The 21540-nt window shown below is 43.1% G+C and overlaps 2 protein-coding genes across 2 annotated transcripts in view; one reads left to right on the forward strand and one right to left on the reverse strand.

Moving 5' to 3' along the window:
* ndufaf2 (NADH:ubiquinone oxidoreductase complex assembly factor 2) overlaps positions 1-13796 on the forward strand; it is a 16442-nt gene extending 2646 nt beyond the window's left edge. The window contains exons 2-4 of the mRNA XM_039802625.1: positions 9756-9845; positions 10831-10871; positions 12974-13796. Coding sequence (XP_039658559.1) covers positions 9756-9845; positions 10831-10871; positions 12974-13216 — 374 coding nt within the window. The 3' untranslated portion in view covers positions 13217-13796. The remainder of the gene's footprint in view (positions 1-9755; positions 9846-10830; positions 10872-12973) is intronic.
* Positions 13797-15012: 1216 nt separating this feature from the next.
* On the reverse strand, positions 15013-21222 carry smim15 (small integral membrane protein 15). The gene is made up of 2 exons (XM_039802626.1): positions 21079-21222; positions 15013-15692 (listed from the first exon to the last, which is right to left on the reverse strand). The coding sequence occupies exon 2, from the start codon at positions 15659-15661 to the stop codon at positions 15437-15439; it is 225 nt and encodes a 74-aa protein (XP_039658560.1). The 5' UTR covers positions 15662-15692; positions 21079-21222; the 3' UTR covers positions 15013-15436.
* Between the last annotated feature and the right edge of the window lie 318 nt (positions 21223-21540).

The raw sequence follows: 21540 nt of genomic DNA on the forward strand, positions 1-21540 counted from the left end.
CTCTGCCCTATCTGATCTCATCCACTACCCAGATTTCTCCTTAGGTAGTTAGTCCTTCCTTCCCTTGCCCCTTCCTATTCATTGATGCCTCTCAATTCTCCTTCTTTGAAGCTAGTCCAGTGAAGATTTCTATTCACAACATTAGAGTAGTTCAGCAGTGTGGAAGGCTAGACCCAGCAGAGAGCTTTCTATCCCCTCTCCTTAAATGCTGCTGCACATCAAAATGAAAAGGCCTGAGTCTGAAGTAGACGCCTAGAGAGGGAGAATGTCTGTCTCTGTCTTTAGAAAAGGTCCAGCTAAAGAGGCCTACTGTGTGCTGCTGCCCCATAGAGAAAACTATGCTATAGGCTGTGGAGCCCCAGTGATTGTTGTCTATGGCAGGGCTACAAGAGCAAGCCACTGGCAATCTGGCCACTGGTCTTTAGAAGGTCTTTGCCTTGGTGTTCGCTCCATAGAGCTGAATAGAGAATCTATATTCTTCTCTCTTTCTGTGTGCGTTTGTCCCCCAGGCCCAGCTCTGCCTCACACTGCATGGGGCACCATGTCATGCTGCCCAGATGAAAGCAAAGCATTCTGTGGATGGGCTCATTCGTCTTCAGCAGCGGGCCTGCAGCTTTGACGCCTGCCTTCCCTCCCTTTATTTAGGAAGCGAGGCGCACTGACATTATCGGCCGCTGCAGGCACATTTGAAAATAATTGCCTGTATGATTGCTATTTTTCTTACCTCTTTGAGGAGGTGTAGTCTTTGTCTTGGAATCAATGGCTGCTCAATACTGGACAGGGGAAAGGCAGTTTTCTTTCATGTCACTGTGAAAAGGATGTATTTTTAGCACTATTCATTTTAGCAGTGTGTGCCATGCAGTTTTAATCTATTGGTCCTCGCCACTATGTGGAGAATGGAAGGGATTCAGAGGTTCTTCAGAGGTGCGCCACGCTGTTGCAGAGAAAAGATGCATTGACTTGTCGTCCTATCACTATCCCTCTCTCTTTGTCTATTATTTATTTGATTCCCCAGCTCTGTTCTATGAAGTGAAAAACTGAAAAGGCCTCAGTTCTGCTATTTCAGGATGGGTGACTCTGGGGACTGAGGGAGGAGGTGTGTGTGTGTGTGTGTGTGTGTGTGTGTGTGTGTGTGTGTGTGTGTGTGTGTGTGTGTGTGTGTGTGTGTGTGTGTGTGTGTGTGTGTGTGTGTGTGTGTGTGTGTGTGTGTGTGTGTGTGTGTGTGTGTGTGTGTGTGTGTGTGTGTGTGTGTGTGTGTGTGTTGTATTAGTGTGTGGATCTGTGATTGTGTACGTGTGTTTGTGTGGCATAACCACTACACACTGTGTGCATGCACATTTGTATCTGCTTTGTGTTTTTAAAAAAAGAGAAGAAATTCTGCGATAGTGTGTTTTCTCTCCACTTCATGCCCAAACACACTTAACACAACAACAGATGGCTTTGTGTCATCAGAGCGTTGATTCAAGCCGCATATTTCCATGGAAAGAGTCACAGTGGAGAGAGACGAGGGTCCAAATGGCTGTTTATTCTGCCACAAGTCATCCCCAGGGTGTGATGAAGGAAGGTCTATCCTACAGTAGGACACCAAGTCAGTGGAACGGCTATGTCCAGAGCCGCTACAGTAAATCATGGTAATTGATCAACAGCTTTGCAATGCATGGGGTTTAAATGAAGGTTGTTTAATCATTATAGGGAAACCAAGTGGGTTTAGCTCATCTTGCTTCATACTGTTTGCCAAGTGTGTATTTGTATGTGTTTGTGGTGGAACATCATTGAGTGGCTTAACTACTTCATTAAAAAGGCATTTGAAAAGATTGCTGCTGAAAATGAGAAACGGGCACATTTATTTCTCATGGTAGAGCATCATAAATGGGCCTAGCTCCAATATCAGTAGTTTTAGCATCTTGCAGGTCTATGAAACGCTATGACCTGTATCTGTATCCCTTTCAGACTCCACCTGTCTCACAACCTACACATTTTATGTTAATATGTTGTGGTGAGCGATCCTAGGCAGTTGATGATGCCAACAGAAGGAGGACAACATATTAATCAGATTAATTTTCCCATTTGGCGTGGATGGGATTCGCTGTCCAGTGCATTCATGTCTCTCTCTGGTCAGATGGCTAGCGAGATGTTTTGACACCTCGGTGCTCCTTGTCCGTCAGAAACTCAGCCAGAAAGACTGACAGACAGACCGACACAAAGCAGACATCTCCTGGAGCCTGCCGCTGCTTATTCAATTCAGAATATTTTAATAAAGCAGACAGGCAGAAAGAAATAAGGCTAGGAGTAAGGAAGGAAAGATAAGGCCGAGGGAGATTCACAGAGGGTGGAAGAAAGTGGGGTATCGAAAGTGAGTGACAAAGAACAAGGGGGATGCTGACATATGGGGTGAAATTATAGAGTGGGGGAAGAATGGAGAGAGTGAAAGTGAAAGGAGGATTTCTGACAGAAAGACAGTGAAATGAGTGGGTCGAACAGGCAGACAGAGGGGGAGAGAGGGAAGGTGGAGGTAGGTTAATGGAGGAAGAGAGTGGACTAGGGGACTGAAGGTGCAATGGAAGGAAAAGGAAGGGGGTTGGATGAGAGTGATGGAGGTGAATAGAAAGGGGTGGACAGCTTGGTGTATGGACATCACACGTATGGGTCTCAGAGGAGCGGGGGTGGGTGGGTGGGGGGGGTGAGGGGTCCACACCGCTCCACAGCTTCACAAAGGACGCTGACTTCCTGGCTCGCCACGGTCCTTTTCTATAACCCATCGGGCAGGAAAGAGACTTCAAGAGGATGGGTGGAGGATGGGTGGTCTTAAGTGGAAGTGGGTAAAGTATCCCTTCCACCCTCAAGTACGCCTGCGTTTAGTTAAAAGTAACACACTGGGGAAATCAGAGTATTCTTTTCAGCATGTTATTACTTTTTATATGAATTATTCTCCTCTGTTCTGCCGTGAGTTGCTCAAGCCTCAGCGGGATCGACAGCAACAGGGACAAACAGAATGAGGGCTGAAAAAAAAAAAAAACTGAACAGCAGCAGGCCTACTTTACGCCTATAAGCTTCTCCTTTCACCAGAACTGATGCAAAACAACGGCTGGCCTTTTCCCTCTAAACCTCATCCCGCGTCACTAGGCTCAGGGCTAATGGGTAACCATGGTTACAGGCCTCACACATCCCCTCCATTTATTTTTTATTTTTTCAGGGAAAGAGATTGGAGGAAGAGAGAGAGCGAGACAGCAGAGGGTGTCGGTATTGGTACCTGGTTGCCCTTGTATCACTGATGCTTATCGGATCACTCCATCCTCATAAAGCTGTCCATTACCATGCAGGTATTGGTCCCCCATCCCTCTCTCTGGCACACAGCTCAGCTGGAGAGGAATATACTAGGGTCAAACCAGCCTGATGGGCTCCCTGCTTCAAGACTGCTTTTTGTTCCACCACAGTGTCGGGTCTAAAACTCACTGCTTTACCTCGCACAGTCATGGAGACTGAGAAAGCGGCTCTTTCTGCTGTTGCAAGTGGGAGCGTTTGTGTGCAATGCAATCTGTTCAGAGACAAGTGGACGTGGTGTTTTACAGAATAGACGTTGGTGTTGATGTTGAGGAGCATGAGACGTAGGTCCATCAGTTGGAGCTCATCCTGTTTTGTTCTTTTGTACTGAGATTTAGGGCTCTCCAATAGAAGTGTGTTCCCCTGACATCTGCTTCTGTAATCAAAGACAGGAGTGCAGGAGACAGGCACACAGCGAAAGAGACAGCTCAAGACGCCCCGGAATGACATTGTGGAGGTGAAAAACCTCTCAGGTCGCCCCCAGCAGCACTCACCTGGGAGCTGATGTGTGAAGTTGGGGGTTGTGTGTGTGTGTGTGTGTGTGTGTGTGTGTGTGTGTGTGTGTGTGTGTGTGTGTGTGTGTGTGTGTGTGTGTGTGTGTGTGTGTGTGTGTGTGTGTGTGTGTGTGTGTGTGTGTGTGTGTGTGTGTGTGTGTGTGTGTGTGTGTGTGTGTTGAAGCAGGGGATGGAGTTTAGCGGGATGTGTTCAGGGTTCAAAGAGCAACCCTCGGAGCGCATCACGTCTTATTCTAACGAATGGGAAGGATAGGCCTATCTGACGTTTGATTGGCTCCCGATCTGGCTGCCAAGGCAACCCCTCACCCATCCTGCCTCCCTGTCGCCTCCCTTCCTTCCTTTTCCTCTCCCCTCCTCCCTCTGGTTCCACAGCTAGGCTCACAGATGAGTCGCGCTCAGACAGGTGAGATGGCTCATGAATATTTATGCTGTGGGATTTCATTCCTCTGCCTGCGCCCTCCCCTCCTCAGCAGTGCTGGGTTTGTCCTTCACGTTGTAGGAGGCGTCCCCCCCCCTGCGTCACTATGTGGGTTGTGTGTGTGTGTGTGTGTGTGTGTGGTAGTAAGTAGGTTTTATGGTATGAGAAACAGGAGTGCAAAGGAGAGCTTAACCTTTCATGCGCTCTCTCTCTCTCTCTCTCTCTCTCTCTCTCTCTCTCTCTCTCTCTCTCTCTCTCTCTCTCTCTCTCTTCTCTCTCTCTCTCTCTCTCTCTCTCTCTCTCTCTCTCTGAGGTTGGAAACTGTGAAGCAGAAAGATAGCTTACTCCTAATTTGCTGACTGTCAGTGTACAGGTTATGTGAAGCTAACGTTAAGGACTACATCATTAAGGCTGAGCAATTTTATCGATTCTGCGATATAAATCGATATTTTTTCCCCCAAGAAAGTATCGATTTTTAAGCCGCGAGTATCGATACATAAATCCCATTCAAATCCCCCGTGTTTAACCCCGTTCACGTTGCAGGAAGAGCGATTTGGTCAGCCAGCCGCTAGTGTCGCTGTAGAGCAGCCAACGTCAAAGCTTTTAGTCTGGCCCGCACAATAATCATGAATTCACAAAATGTAAAGAGGAAAAAATGCGTTCTGTTATTTATCATTTCAAGCATTTAGAGCAAAAACCCAGCCCCGTGTATTTACATCTCTATTCACATACCGGGATTCTGTACAGCGATGCCCGAGCTCCACACACACAGCTGAGCCGAGATGTGTGTGCGTTAAAGGTTAAAACACGCAGCACCTGACTGGGAACGATACAGAGTTACCAACGGCCGCTGGGGAAGATGAACTCACGCTAGTTTCTTTTCTGTAAATAGGCTACAATTAAACCTTCGTGAGTAGAAAGTCAATACTTATCAATGCACTCACCTGTGTAGACCAGCATAAACATGTAGAAAGCGATATTTCAATCTGCTCAGTCCACCGCGCTGTTTTACGCAAACACAGCTCTACTCTGCAAATAGCAAATTTTTACAAACAAGCTAAAACAAAAGCTGTCGGTTTGTAGTCTAACTGTTTATTTTAGGTTGCCGGGAATCTGGAAATTTTGACAAATTCTTATAAACCTCACTGCTGGCTGAACAAACCAAACTCTCCGCTAAAGCGGACAATCTGGAGCTACTTAATATGCACATGAATGACGCGATCGTTATGTTCGAGTGATGATGCTGGTTGTATTATTTTGAAACAACACCGTTTAATTGCAAATGAGGCATACATGACGAGTGCATAGCCTGCTTATCAGTCATTCATCATTAAAGCTGGGCTTTTGGCTTTTCCACGTCAACTTTTCGCTTCAGCGTCTTTGACAGTGACATGTTTACCTGACAACAGCCTTTCTTTCTGCAAGCATTTTCCACCAATCAGGATGCTGCATACTACAATAATTTTTCCATAATCACAGACTTTAACCATCCCTCCTCAGTGAACTGCCTCCTAGTCTGAGATCTTTTTCTAGTTAAAGAGCCAGTTATCATTATGGAGTGTCCATGTTTTTTAGGAGTTTGCTCACTCTAATACATACAAAATGTAGCATTAATTCAGTAAGATAGTGAAAATTTCGAATAAGAATAGGCGTATTAGGTATAAATTCATTTTATTTTCTTTATTTGAAAGTGCTTAGAAAAATTCTGAAAAAAATGTAGTTGATGATCCCTGCTGTAGATTCTCTGTCCAGTCAGAGACATATATTGTGTAATTGATGTTTTCAGTTCAATTAATTAAATCCAAGTAAATTGAACACTCACAAGATGTCACCAAAATCACTCTGTCCCCTTTAAATCTTTCATAAAATGATGTAAGTGTATCGAATTATATCGAATCGTATCGTTGGCTGAATATCGCGATATATATCGTATCGTGAGCTGAATATCGTGTATCGTATCGTGAGATGAGTGTATCGCTACAGCCCTATACATCATTCAGTTAGTCCATCGTGAGAAAAATTAAGTAGTGACTGATTGATAATCAACTGATCTTGACTAATATTTTTTTTAAATAAAAGTAAAAACATTTACTGGTTAAATCTTAATGGGGAGATTTCTATTGCATTCCTCCATTCAAGCTGAATATTCACATTGATTATTATTCATATTAATCCTATTGAATTATTGTGGATTAAACTTTTAGACAGAATAAGAAGGCAACTTTGTTGTGTGCTGACACACATTTGTGATTTCAAGCTTTATGAACATGACTTTAAGATTTTAAGACAACGCCTTGGACCCTGGTAGCTTGTGATGGACAGTTCTCATTATTTTTGTCATTTCAGAGACTAAATGTTCACAGTTTAAACAACAGTTTGAAAAAAAGAGATTATATATATATATATATATATATATATATATATATAAATGAATGAATGAATGATTGGGTGTCTGTTTTTTGTGATTGCATTCTGTGTAATTTTGTAATTTGAATATGCTATATTATATGCTATAATATATAGCTTTTAAATATGAATGGTTTATTGATGCTTTTCTTCAATTTATGTCATTGTAAAAACTTTTTTTTTTACTGTTGGTCAAACAAAGTAAGCACTTATTTAAAGGAACACGCCGACTTATTGGGAATTTAGCTTATTCACTGTAACCCCCAGAGTTAGACAAGTCGATACATACCCTTCTCATCTCCGTGCGTGTAGCAGCGCTGTCTGACAGCCATTAGCTTAGCCCAGCACAGATCCTACAGGTAACTGGTTCCAACTAGCCTACTGCTCCGAATTATGACAAAAGTGACAAAATATCGCCAACATGTTCCTATTTACATGTTGTGATTTGTAGAGTCACAGCGTGTACAAAAAACAACGTAACATGAGACACAGCCATCTTCTAACCGTAAACAAACCGGGAACTATATTCTCAGACAGGCTTGCTGCGAGCATATCACTCCGCCCAAGTACTATATTCTTCCCACCTGAGAATATAGTTCCCGGTTTGTTTACGGTTAGAAGAGGGGGGTGTGCTCATCGTTACGTTTTTTTGTACACGCTGTGACTCTACAAAATCACAACACGTAAATAGGAACATGTTGGCGTTATTTTGTCACTTATTCGGAGCAGTAGGGTTTCTGGAACCATTCACCTGCCTGTTCTGTTATGGGCTGATGCCGCTGGAGACGTCAGACAGCTTTACAGCACGCATGGAGATGAGAAGGGTATGTATCGACTTGTCTAATTCTGGGGGTTACGGTGAATAAGCTAAATTAAAGCCGGCGTGTTCCTTTAAGACATCAGCCCAATTCCAAAATCTTTCACATTTGTTTTTACTAATTGTTGTCTCAGCTCCTGTGAGTTTATAAGATTTGGGAGAAGGGGTGTATGTCTTTTGAACTTTGGTAGTACATTTGTAGAATGGTACAGTATAGAGCCTTGGCCTGTGTGTTTTTCTGCAGTTGTCCCAGCTCAGAGATTACCAAAGAGAGCAAGATTCACCCCAATCAGACTGACAAGCCTCCTCCCAATGTGTATGTGGTGGGAGGATCAACCGTGTTTCATAAATATATGTACATACTGTATTTGTTATTCAAAGCCAGTGATAAAAGCCGTGGTGGAAGGGGTTTAGTCATGCTGCAAAAGCAACACGACAAGAGTAGAGCCATGCTGGAGTGTGACAGAGAGGAGAGGGGGAGATGCAGCCTAGCGGAGAGAGATAGACAGAGAAAAAAGTGGGTGCCTCTCTTTATGCTTATTAGTTAGGCATTAGCTGTAGTTAAGCACATTGCGTATGGGGACTGTATCATAATTGTACCATTTCAGTCTGCTGCCACCCACACCAATGCATATATGGATAGGATCTGTTTATAATTAGCATACCTGTTAAATGTATTTGTTAGTATTGCCTAGAGAACACAGCCTTTTGTTTGCTGGCAGTTGTTTTTGTGCTGCTATCATGGGGATTTTCTAGGAAACCGTTTCTCAGAAGACATTTTAAGGCATACATGTAAACAAATGTGAGGATCATAGGATGTGTTTTACACATTGCTGGGCCAGCTTTGCAGATATGGTGAGAGTCTGAGAATGCAGTGTTTTTGTCAGAGCTGGATATCAGAAAACTAAAGCTGCAGAGCTGGAGCCTGTGAGGCCCTATAGTGACAATCTAGTGGGAACCAAAGCAATACTAGCCTAATTAGCTGACCTGATTACTATATAGGCTGGATAAAGTATGGAAAGGAATCCTCCTCATAAGGCATAATTACAAAACAGCACATGCACGAAAACTGTTTTTGTCTTCGTTGGAAGAATACAGATACACTTTCAATAAGAAGGCACAAGCAAACCGCCTCCCATACACACACTTAACCACTTTTGAGTTCCATCATTCATCCATCCCTGTGCCGTAGCTATCTGTAATGGCTGAAGTAAACATTAAGGCCATCAGTCTGCAGTGTGCATGGAGGGTGTTGCCTCCATTTGTCCATGTCCAGTCAGCTGGGGAGAAACGGTGATGGAATCCTGACAGATTGTCTGTGTTTTGGAGCGTGTTGTTTTCCTTGCCCATCCATTTCTCTTCTCCTAGCCATGTTTGCCATGCATCATCTCTCTCTCTCTCTCTCTCTCTCTCTCTCTCTCTCTCTCTCTCTCTCTCTCTCTCTCTCTCTCTCTCTCTCTCTCTCTCTCTCTCTCTTCCCCCCCCCTCCTTCTACCTCCTCCTTCCTTGCCTCATCATTTCTCAGAGGGATGGGAGCGATGGTTGGACATCCGGCTACCTGCGAAGAGAAACTATGGAAACACTTGTTATTAGTGAACACTGTCTAAAGCTCTGTAGAACCACACAAAGACACAACTAGCTCTTTTTTAACTCTCTCCATCTCATTCTGTCTGCCCCCCCCCAATCTACCTCTGTCTCCATGTCATTGTGTGCCAGCCAAACTTGTCTAATCAGCAGATTCAACCAAAATAATTGGCGGTGGCCTTGCTGCTAGCGAGCGTCGTGCTGTATACAGATAGGGAAAGGAGCACTTAATATTCCGCGCAGCTCGTGCCTCTCCTGTTCTCTGTGATATCTGACCTCTTTTGTCTCCTGCTCGGCTTGATGTTGATTTTGGAGGGCATTGTTAGCCAGAGTGCTGTGATTGGAAGAGGTTGTGAGCGAGGGGGGCTGTGGTTGGTTGGGTTAAAGGGAGGCTGATTTGCATAAAGGCTTAGCCCAGATTTGGAGCCACTCAGCGAGATCTGAGGAGAAGGGCCCGAGGGCCACGAGGTAATCATCCATGGCCTGTCACAGTGCTGTCATCCCTCTGTGTATTTGTGTGTCTGTGCGTCTGTCCGTATCTGTGTGTCTGTGCGAGCAGGAGACTGAGAGCATTGTGTCTGCGCCTCTTTGTGTTTGTATTCCTTTGCGTTTTGTATGCATCATTGTTGAGCATCTCTATCTCACTCTTGCTATCTTTTTCTCTACATTTTTTTTTTTCTTTGTGGTTTCCCAGGAAGGCTCGTCCGTGCCAAGCGGATGGTAGTGGCAGCCAATCCTAACGAATATGAATATATAGAAGGCAGCATACCGATGGAGTGGGACGGTAAGTCTGGACCACAGCATCACTGTTACATGCTTTAACTATCACTAACATGCATAGATGACGATGTTAACAAGAGAGCTACCTAGCAGAGTACACAAAGTGCTGCACAAATAAAATGGAATACCAAATTCATGGCTGCATCTATTGGGGCCTAGGCTAATCCATTGATTTTCTTTTCTTTTTTTCATACTGCGAGATGGGGGTTGGGAAAAGCGTATTCATGAGTTTATCAAAGACGCCTTCTGCTGGTGTTATACACCCGTATCATAAAATAGTGTTTCAAATTTCTTACAACTGGATACAAACTGTTCCCTCTGTCTCAGGCTGGCTTTATCCACCTTAAACCCCTCATCCTGCTTCGCCCCATCCCTCATGCATTTTCATCAGGATGCAAATAAGAAAGGGATAAAAGAGGCCCACAATCCCTGCGCTAGCTGGAGGAAGAGTTAGAAAATCTCTCTCTCTCTCTCTCTGGCTCCCTTTAACCTGCTCTTCTGTGCAGCCTGCTCAGCCAAAATAGAGCTCCTTAAAAAGAAAAAAAAAAAGATGACAGACAGACACAGTTACTACTCAGGGGGAGAAAGAAGGACAGAGCTACTGATGGAGAATGACAGAGTGTATACTTTCAAATTCAAAGATCAGAGCAGATTCACACTGTCTCTTCTGAGACACAGCACTCCGTGGTCCTGCTCTGCCTAGACTAAAGCAGTATTAGTGTTTAGAGTTAACATGTGTATAACTACTACCATGCTGCATGTTTCCCGATAGTTCGCTGAGTTGAAATGAACCAAAACAAAGTGAAAAACCCTGGATACATTTTCCCAACTAGCTTGGTTAGTTTTTGCACCAAGCTACTGTAGTGCCCTGAAAGTTGGTGATGCTATAGCTGCAGCCTTTAAATATGACTGCAGGTTTTGTTTGTGCAGCGTATGTTTGTGTGGGTGTTCTCACTCTTCTTCTTTTTTCCTCCTCTCTCCTCCTCCAGCTTGGATCCGAGGCAGACGGAAGGAGCCCCCCTCCGTCGAGGTACGTCTACCCCCAGCCTCCCCGCTGTGCTGATGGTTGGACTCTAGGGGGCTGGTTACAAGGGAGGGAAAGAAGCAAAGATAGCGAGGAAAGGCTTTGATTTGTTTTATCTTACAGTTTCGAACTGAATCCAGGAACTTTGGGGGACAGGTGTTAAAATAAACAGCAGCTGAAGTGCATTGATGGCGAGGCGGAGAGCAAAGACAGCCTCTGAACAAGGGGGCTCACTGATATCATGTCCTAGTTTACTTTTCTTTTTTTCCAGCAAAAGCCTGCATCTATGCTTTTTGTGTTTTTTTTTATTTCTGGCAATATCCAAGATGGGAATAGTGAAGTAGTGCCGTTTTTCCCCTCGTGTACCTCTCACTGGGTTTATTGCTCTTTAAATGTGAGAATGCTGGAAATGATTTGGCCGGAAAAATGTGTGTCTATAGGAAATCCCTTGGAAGGCCAGTACCCAGGCACTCTTTCTATCTCTGTCCTCTCTCCCTGCCAGTGGCCAATGCCATCCCCTGCCTCTATTGCCAGAACATTCTCTTCCAATTTTCTGCCTTGCGTCTGCCCAATAGCTGCCATCGACAGCTGGACAGTGTTGATGTGGCCAAGGCTTCACTCCCAGCACATTACCCTACCCCTTGTCACGCTCCCTCTCTTCCCGGTCCAAGCCGACATAAATTGATTGGATAAATCCTGTCATTAACAGGCTGGAAAAGCAGCTCAGTATGTTTGTCTCCCTCCCCACTGCTCTCCCCTCTCTTTTCCAGTCCTTCAGTTCTGCCAACACACAACAGCATTATGCCCAGTCCTCCCTTCCTTTTTGGCTTCTCATGCTAGGGAGAGGCTAACATCACCGGACACTAGCTGTGGCTCAAGTGGGTAACTCTTCCACTGGTGGACTATGTTCACATTATAATTGTTTCCATGAGCTGGAATGGTTGTTTATATTGTGAATGCCTCCTGTCATGTTGGTTTACCAATCCGTTCCAAGCACTACATTTTTAACCAGGGTTTATTGGCCCAATATAGGTTAACTGAACACGCTTGTTCTTTTTCTAGTAAATGCCCTACTTCATACTGAACAGACACACACATTTGTTCCTGGAAGCTGTCCAGTGCAACTCCATGTCTCTTCTACTTTTGAAATAGGGAGAAGTTCACTTTTTGGGCCTTTCTCTAAGACAAACAGAGGTAGTTGATTATCACTGGTTCAGTTTTGCAAGACAGTTTGGAGGTTCCATAAAGTAATCTTGTTGTCACACTCGATTGTCTCAAATCTTCAGGAAACTGCCACCTTAACATTTCCAACACCACAGACCTTGGTAGATCGTGTCTGGTTGGGGTGGGCGATCTGATGATACATATTGAGTGTCAGAGATTTTGCCATTCCGTGTATACTATGGTATCTGTCCCTTTTTAATTGATCTTATTAGCCATAGTGGGCAGTGTTGTAAAATAATTTGCATGTCCTCAATAGAGGATTTTGAGCATTTATATAAGGTGTCACAGACTACAACATTTAATATCAGGTTATCTGCAAGAATACAGAAAAAAGAAGAAAAAAAGACCGTAACATTTTTTATAAGAACTTTTGCATGTGGTAGCGGGCCGTTTGGAGACTTTATAAATTACAAATGGGTTTGTTGGGACAATGGCAGGAGGAGTTTCAGTTAGGGCCCTCAAACCTGCAGCAAACACTGCTAGCCCCAGTAGGTAGGAAGCTCATTGATTCATCATGGGGAAGTGTTGATTTCAGCAAAAACTGAATTCATAAATGTTTCAATGGTTAATCCATCAATCTTCTGCTGCTTATCTGGATCCAGGTTGTGTTATTTGACTATATTATGAGGAATTATTGTTTTTATATATTTTTATATATATATATTTATTTATTTTTTTTTAAGATTTTTTTGGGGCATTTCAAACTTTTAATGTAAAGAACAGCTAGATATGAAAGGGGAGAGAGAGGGGGCTGACATGCAGGAAATCTCAAGTCAGACTCGAACCCTAGACCTTCTGCGTCGAGGTATTACACCTCCATACTGTATATGTGCACCTGCTCTACCAACTGAGCTAACCGGCCACGCCACTTGTGTATTTTACAGGAGCTGCTGAAGAATGATTCTTACAGGGAGCACATTAAACTGAAGGCCAAGGAAGTGGAGGAGAAAGAACTGGCCCTACAGGCCAAGGAGTATGAGGAGGGTCTGGTGGCGACTCCTGCAAAGACTGTGGCCAAGGGCCACGCAGCCACGACCAGCTTCGGCAAGCAGGAGATCAGCGAAGACCCCACCAGCACTGCAAACACGTTCCAGCCTGGCTCCTGGATGCCCAATCCCAAGAAATAGACTCAGACATCCACATATATGGAGACCGCTGTACAAAGTAATACAATCCAATAGAAAAGCCCTGCAATGAATACTACCTTTGTGAAACTGATATTCACCTTACGTTAAGACTTTGAAATTTAATTTTAGAAGCAACTTTCAGTATAATGCAATCCAAGTCAACAACACCACAAACTATGACTCCAGAAAATTACCAGTTTAATCATCTCCTCTCCATTTCACAGAGGAAGTATTTCTTTCAAGGCTGTTTTATTGGACTGTATTACATTGTATGAGTTCCTATTTTTCTAGTCCCTTTGTGTAGTCGATATTGTATATAAACAAGACAATAAGCATCGATCATCTTGAAGCTGACATATAAGTGACCGCAATGATTTAATGTAGCTGAAAGGTCTGTGAATAAAGCAAAGCAAAACTAAAATGGGTGTACTTCCAGTTAACAACTGCAAATACACTGTCATGTTGAAGATATTGTAAAAAATGTAATCTAATACATTGTAAATATTTTAATTACACAGATATTGACTCCTTGCCATTATAATGAATCATATTAAATGTATAAAATCCAAGCTGATCAGAAGAACAGATCTCAAATATTGAGCTATGACCAAAAATATTGTGCAGTCATTTTAAATGTCCCTCAGAGAGCAACATTTGACATTGTAAAGATGAAAGTATTAAGGCTGTTTTATGGTTCTGCGGAGGCTCCACGCAGAGCTTTCGCCATAGCCTACGTATCGAGCCTGAAGTTTATACGTGTGTGTGTGTGTGTGTGTGTGTGTGTGTGTGTGAGAAAGTGAGAGAGTGACAGCAATTGACTTTGGAGCGTAGTGTCATAGTGAGAGAAACAAAGTGTCTCCCCTGTGCTTTCTGACCAAGGTGGGAAATCTGGAGCAGGAAAAGTTAACACTCCTTGATTTCACGTTGTTTATGGAGGAGAACCAGGAAATGAGTCCGGGGATGCAACGCTACCAAGCCACCGCCGAGAGACGTGCGTCGCCGCAACTTGTAGTTACCTTTTTCGAGAGGTGCACTTCAGGCTACGGAGTAGACGCAGAGGGGTGTGCGGGGGTATGCAGTCGATTCGACGCAGACACATAAAACAGCCTTTACTTGTTGAGGAAGCACTTGGAAAAGCATGTTTAATCCTGTGGCAATATGTAGATAAGATCGATTATCTGCTGCTTGTAAACCCCAAGTCACAATAATAAATTAATGTTACAGTACATTGATCCCCAGTAAGAAGTTCTTTCACTTCAGGTCAGAGGCATGTTGGCCACAGAGTTAATGAAGAAAGTTCAGCAGGGCTATAAAAAAAAAAAAAAAAAAAAAAGAGGCAGCAATGAACTGCGATCCTGCAGTTAAAAAACAACCCTGGTTCACTCTGTTCTAACGTACATTGGGCAGCCAGTCGGTCTTTTACAGCTGTTACATATTTTTTCAGTTTGACCTTCCTACGCTGCGAGGGATATTCAGTGCCTTGGAAAGTCTTCTGACTTGTTTGTAAGCTTCTTTGTCTTCATACTGTATTTTTCTTTTTAACTAAACAGGAGTGGGACCTTGCAGATGTAGGAGTACTTATTTGAAATTCACTTTTCACAGGTACGTTCATGCAACTTGTAAAGACAACTCGCTGCTCCACATTTGTGATTAGTTTTTTCTGTCGACCAGCACATGGAAGACTAACTATGCACCCTGGTTCAGTGTTCCAATGCAATAAAACATGAGGGGATGAATACTAAGCACCTGTGATATTTTATGCAGTCCAATGTTAAATCCACAAAGAGGAAATAAGATTCTTATCAACCATGAAAACTTTATTGATTAGAAAGTAGTATCTGGGATATTTTGGAAAAAGTTCCAGTATGCTCATTACATCATCAATTCAGCAGAACATGGATGCTAACAATGGAATGCAAGGTGTTGCAACAGCTGTACAATATTATCAGCGGATGTCTGTATAAAAGCCATCATACAGATGACCACTGTGCTCTTGCTGACCAAAGTCCCATTGGGACGAGCCTCCTTCGGGCAGTACTGTCCGTCTCTGCACTGTTAGGCCTGTGGGGCCAGTCTCCTATCCCGGATATGAGGCGTAGTGGCCCTGTGCTGACAGTAGGGCTGGAACAACGAAGGGCACTATGTCATTATTTGGAATAAGGAGGGCTGTGAGCGTGGTGGTTGCTCCTCCTTTTTTATGCCCCCATTCTACCCACAGGCTCAGTCTTTCTTGGTCCTCTTGGCCTTGGCTATGTTTTCTTGACGTTTCTGCTTTTTCTTCTGTTCCCGGTCACGTGCCTCAATCATCTTGGCCAGTTTCCAGGACAGCAGTGCACTGGCAATGAAGAGAGGTGTGAGAGCCAGTATGACAGTGGTGAGGAAACCATAGGGGTCTTTGGCAGCCCACTCCACCACATACTCTGCCCATGCCCGAACGTCAATCATCCTGGTCAGCAACAGTGAGGCTTAATGAAACCTGAGAAATGGTACCAGGAGAGAAAGCAGTGAATAGCCAGGGCACATATATGTAGAAAAATAACTATAACAATAACCAAAGGACCTTCAACCAATAATGATTGGTTGATATTGGGAGTGGGTGAGTGGGTGTTATGGATACAATCTACTTTCACATACAGTGAGAAACTGTTTACAGAAAAAAAAAAAAAGATTTGAGATGAAACAGTTAATCAACAGAACATTTATCGTGAACAATTCTGATAATCAACTCATTTATTGAGGGGAAAATACCAAATATTTGCTGGTTCAAGCTTCTCTTGTAAGGCTTCCGGATTTTCTCTCTTTTATATCATTGTAAATTTATATAAGTAGGTTTTGGATAGCTGGTTGCACAAAAAAAGTAAGTTGATAAAGTAACATTGGGTTATCCAAAATTGTGCTTAGTCCGAGCCTTAAACCAGATATACACTGCCTTTCTGGCTAATCAGCAAATTACATACTTGACGAGTTAAGGTACTTTCTAAAATTGCTATAAAACTCTAAAAAGCCCACATTTTGGGGCTTCCTGGTGGCTTATGGTTAAGACACACTGTGTTTCCCATACATACGCTCTACTTGGGCACACCGCCCAGGTAGATTGAGACCCGCCCAGGTAGATAACATCCGAATTACATTTATTCCCAATCAACAATGTATTTTTTGCAGCGCGCAAAGACCAGTGGCATCCAGCCCCTCCCCCTAGTGAAGTCGCGCTCCGCATGCATGACAGCGTCAACGCTTCACTTCAGGCTCAGAGGCTATTGTCATGGTACAGATCCACTTGTCCGTGCCGCGCCACGCTCCACTATATTCCTATGGGTGACGTCAAGCGACTGCATCGTGCACGCAAAGCATTCCGGGAAGGCGGCGCTACATTTGAGAAAATTATGCGCATCAAAAAGCTGGCCGATGCCCAGCTTTATGCAAATGAATCCGTTGAATGCGACGCAACTGTCCAGTAGAAGTAGAGCACAGAGGTGATGGGAAGAACGTGGGATCCTTTTTCTGCTAGACGTTGCAAAAATGCTGTAAATTGAGGAATGCCCATCAACGCATACAAATAGAAGAAAAGGGGCGTTATCAGTTAATCAGATCTATTGATATCGATGAATTACTGCTATCCATTAATCATCCGTATATATCAATTCAAGTTGTTAGTGGGGGTCCCCCTTAAATTTTTTTAAAAATTAATAAAACAGATGTATTTTATTAAGTTGGCTGTAAAAGTTTTAAACTACAACTCAAGAGTTGTTTAAATGACAGAAATCTTCAGATTAGATCTTAATGAATGCAACAAGGACATGTATAGTAGCCTACAAAACTTTATGTTACTTAACGTAACCACGGTTCTTTGATAACAGAGTGAGGTGTTTCACTACGGGAATCGCCTCGGTGTGACCAACTATGGAAGCTCCAATGACACCACGTCTGTCCGTGACAGACAGGTCGAACTGTGCTAGGGCCACGCCCCCTCATATAATCACAGTCGACCTTACAAATCATTCCAGATAAGTTTCTTTCCGTGTCTCTGCAAGGAGGGACGTGTTTGTGAAACACCTCACTGTTAGCAAAGAACCGGGGTTGAACCAAGAGTCACACTGACCCCGGTGCTGTAGCCTCCAGCACAGCCTGTGCCAAGGACGGCCCGGAAACATCCAGCCTGTAAAACCTTACACAAGTGTGAGGCGTAGCCCAGCTTGCCGCCACACAAATTTCCTTGACTGACACAGCCCTGAAAAGGGCCCATGAAGTGGCCATGCCCCTTGTGAAATGAGCTCTCAGGCCCTGGGGGGCCTGCAAACCTTTATACTCATAGGCCAATGATATGTGGGACAGCCTCTGGCGGGACAATGGCCATAATCTCTGACAGTTGACAAATTTGATATTATCTCACGGTATCGGCAATAAAATAATCCACAAGAATATCAGGATTTCCTGTTTTGAGTAAAATGTGTCAAAATTGCTCAGTTGATGCTCATTACATTGGGCTGCATGGTTAGTCTTGCATTGCCAGACCTTCCTCAACAGCGCTGCACAGGAGGGTCTGGCTAGTCCAGGATGTGAGAAAATGTGCTCTGGTTTATTGGCATTTCTTTAAACCAATCACAATCTTTTTTCAAAGATAATGTTTTGGGGTATTTTATGGCCCCATTTTCACAGGACAGATGAAGACATGAAAGGGGAAAGAGAGGGGGAATGACGTGCAGCAAGGAGTAAACCTCTGTATATGTGCGCCTGCTCTACCAACTGAGCTAACCCAGACACATAAACCAATCACAAGCATCTTGGGGCCGCGCTAAGTGCCAAACACACTGACAGCGCCTCTACAATATAGCCTCGGGAAGGAACCTGTTTTGGTGGAACATGTGTACGTTCAAACGTTTTAGTCGTGCAACAAAAAAAAAAAAAACTCAGATTGGACAGATAGACTAGACTATCTTTAAATAATTTCCCCCTGGGATTATTAAAGTATTTCTGATTAGCTGTCTGGATTTACCCTGCAGAGATCTGAGGAGCAGTTAACCATAGTCCTCATGAATCGACCGGAGTTTAGAATGCCAACACAAAGAAAAGAGGAAGGTGTGGGACTTCCGGGTCTAAAAAGAGGGATATCCGCCAGCAGCACCTGAACAATCCTGGGAGTGGAACGTCGTTGATATAGACTATAGGAAGGTAAACACAAACGGTAATAGTACTAGTGGTCAGTCAGTCATTCAGGTCATAAAATCTCCAGCACTAAGTCAAAGGCAACTGGACTCACTGTAATGTATTCAAGAACTCATAAAATACATTACACAAATAAAATGTCCAAAACTTTCAAGGATAAGGAAAATAGTCTTTTGGAGTCATTCTGAGCTGAGCCTCTGAAGTATTTCAGAACTCTTTTTGGAAAAACACCTGACTTTGTAACTCGTTCAAGTCAATGGGCCATATTTTAACGATCTAAGTGCACTGGCATGAAGCGCCTGGCGCATGTGCGTTTAGGGCTTGTACGAATTCACTTTTGCTAGTTTAACAGCGGAAAAAAGGGTCCGTGCGCCAGGCGCATGGTTCAAAAGGGTTGTACTTAGTGTCTTAATTAATTCATAGGTGTGTTTTGGACGTAACATGCAATAAACCAATCAGAGTGTCATCTCCCATTCCCTTTAAAAGCCAGGCACGTTTGTACCTTGGCACATTGCTATTATGATGGCGGATTTGCACCGTAATATTTTTTATTTTTAATCTTTTGCATGTTTGTGTGCTGCTGCGCTTCCCTGTGTGTGTGTAACAAGCATAGTGTGTGTGCGCTGTGCACGAGCCTAGACACATTTTACTAATGCGCTGTTAAAATAACATTGAAATGCTGCGTTATTGACTTTAGACCAGGTTTTTGTTGGTCAATGGCGCAATCACTTTGCGCTGCCTCAAGAGAGCAATACGCCAAGAATTCACCTGACCACACCTCCCTGTAAGACCACCACACCCATGGGCGCACAGATGGGTGCAGGTGCATTTGCTATTTAAATGACGTGGACGCTGGACGGGGGAATTTATTTATTGAGTTTTTATTTTATTTCAGGTTTATTTGTCAGGGACAATACACACTAATAATACATAAAAGTTAAATGTGCCAGAATTAGCCTAAGAGGCTATTTTACATCCGCTGTCCCTGGACTGGTTGTAAGAGGTCACCCTAAAATAAGATAAAAACAATTAAGCTATCAATAATGTATACAGATTTGGCCCTATACAATAAAAGCTGATTATACTAATGCTAAAAGACAAGAACATAAAAACAAGAACAGTTGGGTGAGATCAACACAAATACGTACACACACAGCTGAACTGTCCGACAAGATAACAAACAGGGCCTAATAACAAAGACATACCTGGTGGACATGCACAAAAACAACAGTGCTGGGTTGATAAGAAGCAGCATACTATTTCCCTAACTACACAATAGTGAAACAGACACACAGGCAGAGCACAAAGAACCCAGACAGAGCAGGAGAGACAAGATGGCAGCAATTTGAGTTCCTAAACTAATGTTGACAGTGCTGACTACTTGTTAGCCACTTCTTTAAGTTAAAGGACAATTCTGGCGCAAAATGAACCTAGGGGTTAATAACACGATTACAGAGTTGACCGTTCTCTGGGATATGTTTTCATGCTGATCGAATGTGTCTCTAGCTTGAAACAAGCTACCGCAAACCGCTGATTAGCTTATAAAGCTATTCGTCGGGGCATGGGTAAAGTGAAAAGAAGTTGCTATTTCTTTACCACTAACGAGGCTAAAAAATAGCACCACACTTCAACGGTAGCATAATGAGGGTCCCTTCATGTAAACCGAAGCATTGAGAACTTTGTAAGTGTACAGACAGTTTATTAAAAAGATAGATTATGTGAACGCTACTGTCTTTATAAGCTATCTTTTACAGCTGTTACATATTTTTTCAGTTTGACCTTCCTGTACTGCAGGGATACTCACTGCCTTTGAAATTATTCTGACTTTGTTTCTAAAGACAACTGGCTGCTCCACATTTGTAGAGATGTTTTCTCTTTAAGTCTTTTCTGTCGATCAGTACATGGGAGTCTATTTATGCACTTTGGTTCAGTGTTACAATACAATAAAACATCAGGGGACGAATACTTTTTGTGTACTGAATAAAAAGCACTTGTGATATTTATTTTTATTTTTTACATCAGAATCAGATGGATATTTATTGCCAAAGTAAGTTTTCACTTGCATAGAATTTGCCTTGGTGTCTTTAGTGCATACAATAAACATATGAAAACTGAATAAACAATAGAGCAACGTACTTCAACAGTTAAGAACATAAATAAAGAATAGAAATATTACAATACAAATATGTAACAGACACTATAACAAATATGTACATTATAACTGTTTTACGCGCGGTAAGGTTTTGTGCAGGGTGTGCAAAATATTAATCATTACAAGTCATCAATATGGCTTAATTAAGCCCTTTAATGTAGGTTACTCCTACTTGTTGAGCGCTCCGACCAAAACAGTTCCTCATAAATCTGCTAATGACCACCGGATGCTAACTAGCAGCAACCAGAGAGACTGTTAGAAACCATTTACTCTGGCTACAGCCTCATACAAACAGGCTAATGTGACAAATTCGTCTTGCCTGCCACTAGGATTAGATCTGAATATGTTGAAGTGGATGAAACATTTACATTTCTACTAACCTTAGCAAAGCTAGCTAACTACTAAGGGCCTAACGTTAGCTTTAAGGAGCAAGAGCACTGGCTAAACGGCGCAACAAAAATGCATGTGCACGCAAAAAAAAAAACGAATCTATACATTCATATTGGTTAGTGGTGGTAGAAACAAACTAAATACAAAATAAACTTACCAATGTGCAGAGATTGTTTTTATATCCACGATAATGAGTTCCAGTTCCTCCCTGTTCCGGGGTGCAAGTATTTCCTTCCCAGGATGGCGCAGGCATGTTCCGCCCTACTCTGCCTTACTCTGCCTCTGATTGGATTACCCTGACATTCTTACCCTAACCCTAACCAATCCCACTCCTCTTGTATATACCTAACCAACCAAACCAACGAAGACAATGAGTACTAGCCAATCAGAGGAAGAGTAGGGCGGATCATGCCTGCCATGCCTTCGCAATCCTAGGAAACAAATTTGGCCGGGGACGGGAAGTGTGGTGCCCTGCTCACTCGTGATTGGATATGACGCGTTCCTTAAAACATGGGAAATGTAGTCCCTTAGCCGTAGAAACTGAATTTATAAATTGTGAATTGGGCCTACAGGGTAAAAATTACACCCGTAGTTAATGCAGACCTCTGGGTATAATATT

Source organism: Perca fluviatilis, chromosome 6 (genome assembly GCF_010015445.1).
Source record: "Perca fluviatilis chromosome 6, GENO_Pfluv_1.0, whole genome shotgun sequence".
Lineage (NCBI taxonomy): Eukaryota > Metazoa > Chordata > Actinopteri > Perciformes > Percidae > Perca > Perca fluviatilis.

Coding starts and splice junctions, on each gene's coding strand:
- smim15 (XM_039802626.1), bottom strand. CDS start 15,661: ATGATTGACGTTCGGGCATGGGCAGAGTATGTGGTGGAGTGGGCTGCC.